At 37.6% G+C, this 10000-nt stretch overlaps 1 protein-coding gene across 1 annotated transcript in view; it reads left to right on the top strand.

The window, feature by feature from the left end:
• bma (SCY1-like protein bma) overlaps positions 1-10000 on the top strand; it is a gene marked incomplete in the record, with an annotated part of 348807 nt that overhangs the window by 338030 nt on the left and 777 nt on the right. The window contains 4 exon segments of the mRNA XM_070141618.1: positions 1469-1483; positions 5896-5919; positions 6655-6912; positions 9928-10000. The exon segment at positions 9928-10000 is cut by the window's right edge and continues 777 nt beyond it. Coding sequence (XP_069997719.1) covers positions 1469-1483; positions 5896-5919; positions 6655-6912; positions 9928-9954 — 324 coding nt within the window.

Genomic DNA, 10000 nt, shown 5'->3' with positions numbered 1-10000 from the left:
TGAATAGTTCTTGGTCCGTGATGGTTGTTCATGGTCCGTGAATGGTTGTTTATGATCCGTGAATTCCTATTCATCGTCCGTGAATGGCTATTAATCGTCCGTGAATGGTTGTTCGTGTTCCATGAATGGTTGTTCATGGTCCGTGAATGGTTGTTCATGGTCCGTGAATGGTCTTTCATTGTCTGTGAATGGTTCATGGCCCGTGAATGGTTGTTCATGGTCCGTGAATGGTTGTTTATGGTCCGTAAATGGTTGTTCATGGTCCGTGAATGGTTGTTCATGGTCCGTGAATGGTTGTTCATGGTCCGTGAATGGTTGTTCATGGTCCGTGAATGGTTGTTCATGGTCCGTGAATGGTTGTTCATGGTCCGTGATTGGTTGTTCATGGTCCGTAAATGGTTGTTCATTTTCCATGTAATGCTATTCATCGTCCGTGAATGGTTGTTCATGGTCAGTGAATAGTTGTTCATAGTCCGTGAATTGCTGTTCATGGTCCGTGAATGGTTGTTCATGGTACGTGAATTGCTATTCATCGTCCGTGAATAGTTGGTCATGGTCCGTGAATGGTTGTTCATGGTCCGTGAATGGTTGTTCATGGTCCGTGAATGGTTGTTCATGGTCCGTGAATGGTTGTTCATGGTCCATGAATGGTTGTTCATGGTTGTTCATGGTACGTGAATGGTTCATGGTCCGTGAATTGCTATTCATCGTCCGTGAGTGGTTGTTCATGGTCCGTGAATTGATATTCTTGGTCCGTGAACATCAAGGTCCATGAATTGCTGTTCATAGTCCTAGGACCTTTGTTATTAGTTCATAAACGCCAAGTTAAGAGGGCGCATTTGCGGAAAATCAGGACTAATTCATCGTAGATTTTTTTTTTTTTTTTTTTTTTTTTGAACACATTGACTACTCTTATTTGAATCTGTAAAATGAATCACTTTCTTGAGTATATTTAGTTAATTAGACTAGAAAAAATAACTAATGTGCTAATAATAACTGCAATAAAATTTAATGATATATTTTTAAAAAATGTTTCGTGTCTTAAACTCGAAGTTTGTCTGAAAGCAAGGGAGAGGTTTCCCATGCCATGTTTCCCTTATTCACCCAACGACCTGAGTGTCTCAAGGTGCGAATAAGGGGAGTTGTATCCTGTACAGTCGCGGCCAAAACTCTTTTCGACCCAGTTTCGAATCCCGTTTCGAACATCTGCTTCATACCCCAGTATTGTAGAGGGTGAGACCTATTCGAAGCATCAATTCATTAAAAGACTTCTGTCCGCCACTGTACATAGGAACAAAGACGCACTATTCTCACGTAACACCATGTCGTGCAGACCCCGTGCATTAATAATAACAACAAAGATTTTCTTTTTACGAAAGTCCGACCTCGTTCTTCCCGAAAGAACCGAGCGTCGGGCTTCGCTTCTGAACCGTGACTAATTCCGTCGTTTCTCCTTCTCCCCGAACAGCTCTCCCGCACCCTGGTAAGTGGGGGTCCGTCCTGTGGGGGATCACTCTACTCCCCTCGGCGCCTCAACCCTTCCCCGCCTCTCTGCCTCAGCCCCCAGGTCAAAGGCTGTCCTTCGAGAAAACTCTCATATTATATATATATATTATTTCTCCTTTTCTCTCTCTTGTTCTGTCTCTCTCTCCTCTTCTCTCCTTTCTTTTTTCTTTGCTCTTTCCCCTCCTCATCTTCCTCTCGTGTCTCAGGTACCCTTTCTCTCTTTCTCTCTCTTTCTCTCTCTCTCTTCGCTTCTTCTTCGCCAATGATTGTTTACAAGAGTCAGATAGTGTTGACTCGACCGTCTTGTGCTGGTTGATGGAAAATGTGATCGTCTCGCTGATGCTGTTCCTCGTGTAGCTCCTCTTGATGGTTCTCACTTCTTCTCTCGTTTTGGATGTTATTTCTCACGCATTCGGAACAGAGTTCGTTGACATTCTCGTTGTCATTCTCATTAGTTCCTCTCTTTCATTTTCGTTGTTATCTGTTCGCTCGCTCGCTCGCTCGCTCGGTGTTCAATAATTCATTCTTTCTTTCTTCTTTAGCTGTTGTTGTTTTAACTCTTTATTCCTCGGTAAAGAACACTTTCGCGGTGCTGGTCGACGCTGTAGGCAAGTGCACAAGCCACGTTTTAAAGAGGAGGTCGCTTTGGAATCTGAATTCAAGAATTGCATTTTAGCGTGAGATCTTGCTGTCACTGTCGACTCTGTGCTAAGCTCCTTGCAGGAAAATATAAAGGTTGCTCTACGACTATTTTGTACAAAGCCTGTCTACTGAACAAACTTGTCCATGTCAAAAAGCATAAATTCTGTTGTGTTCACTTTGGGCTGAATGCTTGCCTGGTGTCTCTCTCTCCCCGTCTCCTGGATTTTCTGGCGATCTCGTCGATTCTTTCATAGTCTCGATTCTTAAGTACAAAAAAAGTATCTCAAGAATTAGATATATGTATATATTAAAAATATTTATCGATTTTTTTTATCTATCGAGAATAATATATATATATATATATATATATATATATATATATATATATATATATATATATATATATATATATATATATATATATATATGTATATGTGTGTGTATATATATATATATATATATATATATATATATATATATCGACAAAAAAATCATCGTTTCGTCTTCGCTTTTTCACTTCATTCCGTTCTCGGCATTTCACTCTGGTCTTTTTGGGAGAATTTCATTTCTCCCCTGCACATCTGGGCCCACCCTGTCGTAGCGTCAGGGAGAAATGACACGATGACTGATGCCTTTCACTTGTCACTTGTCTTTTGTCACGTCTGGATTCTTGGGCTTTCGTCTCTCTCTCTCTCTCCTTCTCTAATGTTTTATTTTTACTTTGTATCTAATGTTTAATTTGCCTGTTTGAGTATACATGTCTGTGAGAGAGAGAGAGAGAGAGAGAGAGTGTGTGTGTGTGAGAGAGAGAGAGTGTAAGAGATTATGAGAGAGAGTGTGTGTGTGAGAGAGAGAGAGAGAGTGTAAGAGATTATGAGAGAGAGAGTGTGTGTGAGAGAGAGAGAGAGAGTGTAAGAGATTATGAGAGAGAGTGTGTGTGTGAGAGAGAGAGTGTGTGTAAGAAAGAGAGAGAGTGTGTGTGTGAGAGAGAGAGAGAGTGTGTAAAAGAGAGAGTGTGTGTGTGTGTGAGAGAGAGAGAGAGAGAAAGAGAGTAAGTGAATGTGTCTGTGTGTCTACCTGTTACTGTTGCAATTTCTTCCTCTTGCAACCCGCGTGTGCCATCCCAGCACACTATGTTCGCCTTCGATCACTCTATTCCGCCTGCTGCCCGGAGTTCTCTCTCTCTCTCTCTCTCTCTCTCTCTCTCTCTCTCTCTCTCTCTCTCTCTCTCTCTCTCTCTCTCTCTCTCTCTCTCTCTCTTTATCAATCTATCTGTTTATCTATCTCTTTTTCGATGGTGAACTCACGTCATTCCAAGTACAGCCTATTCGCCTTGTGTTCGCGTCATAGCAATATGAGCTTTATGTACAGGTCTCCGGAAGTATTAGCATTGTGGCAATAAGAAAAAAATAATTTAATTATCTAACGCATATTAAGCGAGTCAAATAGAAGTCAAAGACAAAAGACAAAATAGTGTCATTATGTCATTGGCACAAAATCTAATTACTTATGCAAACGCTATTCCGAGAACCTTTGTTTAGAGCTCGTGCAGAAGTGATCAAATTTCCCCTCCCTTCTCTTCTGGATATTTTGATGTACAGCGTCATACCAGTTCCTAAGTTCATGTGTTTCCTGTGATGTGGAACAATCATGCCTCTTTTCAGGTCTTTATGATGTCTTTTTTTTTTTTTAAGAATCTCTCAACTTCTTCTCGACACCATGTCTACAAATCTTGTTGAATTGTGCAGTGTTTAAACCGACCCCTTTGTGTGGACTTGGCTTTCTGTGTATGCAAGAATGATAAAAAAAAAAAAAAAATATATATATATATATATATATATATATATATATATGTATATATATATAATATATATATATTTATATTTATATATATATATTTATATATATATATATATATATATATATATATATATATATATATATATATATAAAGTAAAGCGGTTTGACAATAAGCTAAAATAGGGAAAATATATAAAGTTTTGATTAGAATTACATGTTATATATACATATGGTTATTGCAAAGTTGTTACCAGAGGATAAGTATGTAATATGAAAGAAAGTAACTATTATGACTAATTGAGACCGCACTACTAATAATTATGACAATAAAAGAATGTATATGTCAGTTACTCAATATTCGAGTGATTATGAGCGATAAAAATAGCAAAACAACTTATCACTACCGGACTAACATTATATAAAAAAGTAAATAAATAAGTTATCAAAGGAAGTGGGTATTATATAAATAGAAAAGTAGATAAATAAGTTATCAAAGGAAGTGGGTATTACTTAAAAACCGATGCCCGGCTTCTCAAGATAGACTCTGAATTCTTGCATACACTTCTTCAAAGCCATTTGTGGGTAAATGAGGCTAAGTCCGTTTTCTTATTTTCTCTTTTTATATATGTCTTAAAATGCATGAATTTTAATGAGAAAAAGGTCAATGCTTGCTGATATCACACTGTTTTATTAAGGTTATTTTCGACACTTACACATCTGTACATGAGCACAATAGTGTATGCATGTATACTTGCATACTTTCATACAGATAATCTACATTTTCTAAACGTTGATTTTCTTTTTGTTTCTGCATTGCTTCGTCCGTTTTTTCTTATGTCTTCGTGTTATGGAGTCTTTTTTTTTCTTATACGAAAATTCTAAACCATTTTTTTGGTCCCTGTGTAGCAGATTTGCTGATGCTCTGAGACTAACGAAGATCTTTTCAAGCCTTGTGGTTCCTGGTTACATGGAAGCTTTAATGTCTCGGCATCAGCTGTTCTGTATGTCTAATGTAAAAAAAAAAAAAAAAAATCTTCCTCCTTTTCCACAATTTTCTAAATGGACTCGTCATTTGTGTAAGAATGTGACAAATTTAAATTAACTAAACGTTGTCTTCATTTCCAAAAAAAATTCACAATCTCCATTTATTCTAAATTTTCTATCCTTTGTGATGACTGTGGTTCCTTCCGTGTTTTTGTGCCTAAATCGTGCGTAATACTATTTTTTGCAAATGATTCCTGCTTCCTGTTTTACATGACTAAACGGGAAAAAAATTTCAAGACTTTAAATCAGTATATTTAATTTTACATGTTCACGTTTGTGTGTTTTCATGTCAGACTCAGGACCACCGTTTGTGAAATGTGGGTTTTCCAAGCGTAGACTTTTGCCGGGAAGGTGCAAAGGGTTAAAAAAGAATCAATATATACGCCAAGATAGACTGTTATTGTCTTAGTGCTGCATTATATTGCCAGAGGTGTACAACAGGTGACATGAGTCTTTCATTGTTGTATTAGAGTAATTTGTGTAGCATATTATCTATATATAGTAATATGAATAGCATATTTTTCTTTTACAAGATATTTACGAATTGCAATATTGTTGTGAGATTCTGCATTGATGATGATTCAGGTTTACATTCTTGAAATTCTCAGATTCTCAGTCTTTGGAATCTATGAAAAGGCTCCTTCTTTCATTAATGCAAAATCTTTTTTATTAGAAAGTAAATGAGAAAGTTTTAAAAGTTGTAGATGAGAGCTAGTATATTTTCTGCATTTTGATAGTATTTAATCTTTACGAAAGCAAAAGTTGAAGTAAGATACATCAGTTAGAAGATTTGAGGATCAGTTTTTCCACAATTGTCAAAGAAAAAAAATAAATAAATAAAGCTAAATATGTGCAGAATGTAAACTGTGACTTCAATTTATTTTTTTATCATCTCCTGTGCAGACAAAGTCCCAGTCTTTTTTAAAGGTAAATTTAACTCAGATATATTATACATTTTATGAGTTAAGGTAGAATTGTAATAGTAGCTGTGTAGCGGCATCAGTGACTCGAAAGCAAATGGACAGAGTAACTAAATAATAACTAGTGATGCGCTTTTGTAGTTAGGGGTAAAAAGGTATCACAAATCCATTTATTGACGTTCAGTTCTATTTAGTAAGTTGCATAGGCAACTGTGCATGGTAGGGTTATTATGTTAGCCACTGGTAAAATATGCTTAGAATGAGTGACATCTGGTTCAGAAAGAGCCAGGGAATACCACGATATTCTGTAATTCTCTCTTTAAAGAATATGAATTCGAAATAAATCTACTTCCAATTTTAAGTATTATATATGTAGCTGTTGTGGAAACGAGTCACTGGTGGCGCTATACAAAATACTGCCTGAGAGCGAGTATTTTGTTATTCATGTGTTTATGATGTGATCATGAATAACTTCATATGATTTGCAGAATTTCTAAGATCACTTTAAAGGTGAAGCGTCTGTCAAAATTATCTCTTAGATTGGTCACTGTGATGTCAGGATCATTGTCTCCACCCAGATAACAAAATGCTTTTAGAACGAACCATTGAGGGATTTTGTTGTGAGGATAATACAAGAGTAGGTATGATTTGACTTGTCTATAATGTCAGCCACGCCCGCGCCCCCGCCCGCCCGATCCCTAACGCCGTGTCCCTCTCTCCCTTCCTCGCCCGCGCCCTACAGAGCTCAAGTCTAGCCAACGCCAGCAAGAGCGTCCCGATGCTGCTCACGCCGTCCCCGGGCTCCAAGATGGGCTCCCGGCGGCAGTCCACGTGCTCCATCAGCTCCATCGGCGGCCTGGACTCCCGGAGGTCATCGACAGCCTCCATCGGCAACCCGCTCGGGGGCTCCTATAAGTCCCATCGCCGCCCCTCGGCTCTCATCTCGAACTCCTCGAGTGGTAACCTCCTGCAGCAGTTGTCCGCCGGCGTGGTGAGTACAGTGAGTATAGCCGCCACACACAACTTCGTCACTTGTGCCACTCGTCAGTGAGTATACATTCCCTGCCACTCCGCCTCGCCCTCGCCAGTAGTCTAGGCGCTGGCCGCGAGCGAGCGCCTCCCCGGACGCGCCCCGGAGTAGCCAGGCGTCGGGCGAGCGGCCTTCCCCGACCCCGTCTGTAGTGTTCAGGTGATGGTCACGTGTCCCGCCCTCCGTCTCCCGTCCGTCCGTAGCCAACCTGCCCCACGAGTGTGTTGTTGTTGGTCCTTGTCTGTGTCCACGTCCGGTCTCCGCCAGACACACTGTAGACTTACATGTAGCTGTGGTGAATGCTCAGCTCAGTAAGGATGTACACATGACAGTATATTATCAAACATTTTAGCTCCATGCATCTACCGCACACGAATTAATTTTACGAATGATATTTAAAACAGTTTAGTAAAAAACAATTTAAGGGTTTAGTGCAAATCACCACCAAGTCTTGTCCTTTTAGTCAACATTTCACGATAAGCTTTGACGAAGTATGCACAGGGACTTTTCTGATGCAGGATATTAAGACAGTATCGTAACTCTTTCCTTTATGTGTCAATACAGTCCGCAGAATGGCATTGTTATCCCCCCAGATCGACTATTACTCCGTAGTTCCCTGTTGGTATTGTGTTTTATATGCGCCAGGTTTTGGCACTGTTCTCAAAGTGTGTGCTAGAATGTGTTAGTCCCCCCCCACACCCTCCCCACCCTCCCCACCCACCATTGGCGTATGTTGAGGCCCTTTACCCTGGGATGTTGTGAGTGTGACAACATGCACATGAAGATCACTTCCAGCTATCCATGCTCGTCACATTTCCCATCACCTGTCGCAGTTAGATCTGTCTGGCAGTTATTTTGCAGGACTTTCACTATCGATTCTACATGTTTTTTGATTGATATATTTAAAGAAGACTTTAACGACTGCGAGCCCATCGTTTATGACCAAGTGAATTCTCATCTCCAAAGACATGCTGACGATACACAGTTCTGCTTTTACGGCGAGTGTATTCCTCCGCCGTTTCCCCCCAAGTTGCAAGGGTGAAAGTTCGCTGGAAGAACGATGTTTTTCCTCCTTAATGACAGTTCTTTTACAAGTCCCATTCTCACTGCCGTAAGCTCACAGCCTCATCGGAGTGCAGCATCGATTTCCCTTTCTCTGAATTGTTTTGTGGTTTGGTGCTTATTAGAGATAAAGATAACGCGCGAATTTTGGAAACTGTGAAGCAGGAAAGAGAGAAAAGGACATATTGTATGTATAAGGATATTGCGAACAAATTTACAGGCAGTGCAAACAAATGTATCGTTTGAAGAAGTTAAAGAAGTTGCTTTGACGCTTGTGACTTTGGCTCTTACTAACTATAAATAAGGCCAAGTCTGGGTTATGATTATCGTGCCTAAAAGATAAAAAAGAGGCTGGGTTATTTCACAAAATTTCAAGAAAATAGTCCACGATTCCTTGACTCTTTCAGCATTTCAGATGAATCCAAAATGAAGATATGCATACCTTTGCTAGTTTTGATTCACAAAATGTATTTACTTAATATGCCAGACATTGTTTCAATTTAAATTTAGTCTGGATTCGGAATATGGAGAGAAACAAATTAGTTCAAATGGTAATGATAATGAGACCAATGTTAATGATAAGATAATAGAGGAGTGATAAACAAATTATAACTGTAATGATAATGATGGTAATGTTAATGATGATAAAAATTATAGTAATGGTAATATTGATAATGATAATAATTGTAATTATTCTTATGATGATTATAGTAGACAAGATAATGATAATGTTGATAATAACAATGATAATGATGTTAACAACAATAATAATTAAGGTGATGATAACGATAAGAGTATTGACAAAAACAATGATAATAATAATAATTACAATAAAAACATCAACAATATTGGTAATATGAACGAAAATGACAATAAAAATCATTATAATAATCATGATAATGAAGATAATGATAATGGTACTACTAGTAATGATAATGACGATGGTAATACTGGTAGTAATGATAATAGCAAAAATAATGATGATGATAATGCTTATAATGATAATAGTAATAGTAATAACGATAGCGATAACAATACTATTACTGCTTCTGTTAATTATAATGCCATTGACGATACTGATTATTGTACTGATTTTCATAATGATAACCATAATGATGGTAATAATAATAATAGTAATGATGATGATGGTAATAATATTGAATATGAAAGTGATAATAGTGATGATAATGATGATAAGAGTAAAAGTAATAAAAATAACGATATAATAAAAATAATGATAATTGCAATAACAATAGAGATGATAATAATACTATTAGTAATAATGATACTATTAATGTCCTTAGTAATAATAATAGTAATAATAGCAGTGATACAAAATATATTGATAATGATAATAACAACAATGATAATATAATGATAACAATATGATGATTATGAAGTGACTCTTTGGAGGTTGGAATTCATATTTTAATAAACACTCATGAAATGTAAATAAAAGCTCATTAAGTTTCAAAATTTCCCTTAATTTCTACATAATACCAAGATTCTAACGAAGTCATTTTAAAAAGTTTTAATATGACACTTTACTCCTGACTTAATCCGTCTGCTTGACAACTCTATGCCAGCACTCAAAAAAACGAAGCTTTTCTTAACAAATGATCTAACTTAAAATCCGTTAAAAAAAATCGTTAATTGGATTTTTTAAATCGAATAAGAATCGCTCCGTTTTCTTTACTGTTTGAACTGTTAAATGTGACCTAATTTGCATGCGTGTTAATCGAGAACCTCGTGAAGCTGCTTAAAATAGGGACGAATAAAATCTATAAATAAAGTGTAAATAACGAAGTTTCCCACTGGAGAGTCATGCATGGTGTGTGTTGAGTTTGCAGCGCAGTTAGAGGCCAATATTTCCCTCCTTTCTTGAAATTGAGAATAACAAACACTTTTTTACGCCTTTTGCAGTACCAGCTCTTCTCCAGCAAATCTTAAGAGACCGTCAACGTAGCGAGGGAATAGCAATGGCGCGTCGTGATTG

The sequence above is a fragment of the Penaeus vannamei genome, chromosome 28 (assembly GCF_042767895.1).
Source record: "Penaeus vannamei isolate JL-2024 chromosome 28, ASM4276789v1, whole genome shotgun sequence".
Lineage (NCBI taxonomy): Eukaryota > Metazoa > Arthropoda > Malacostraca > Decapoda > Penaeidae > Penaeus > Penaeus vannamei.
Note: the sequence above shows the minus strand (reverse complement) of the source record. Positions and strands in the feature narration are given on the sequence as shown.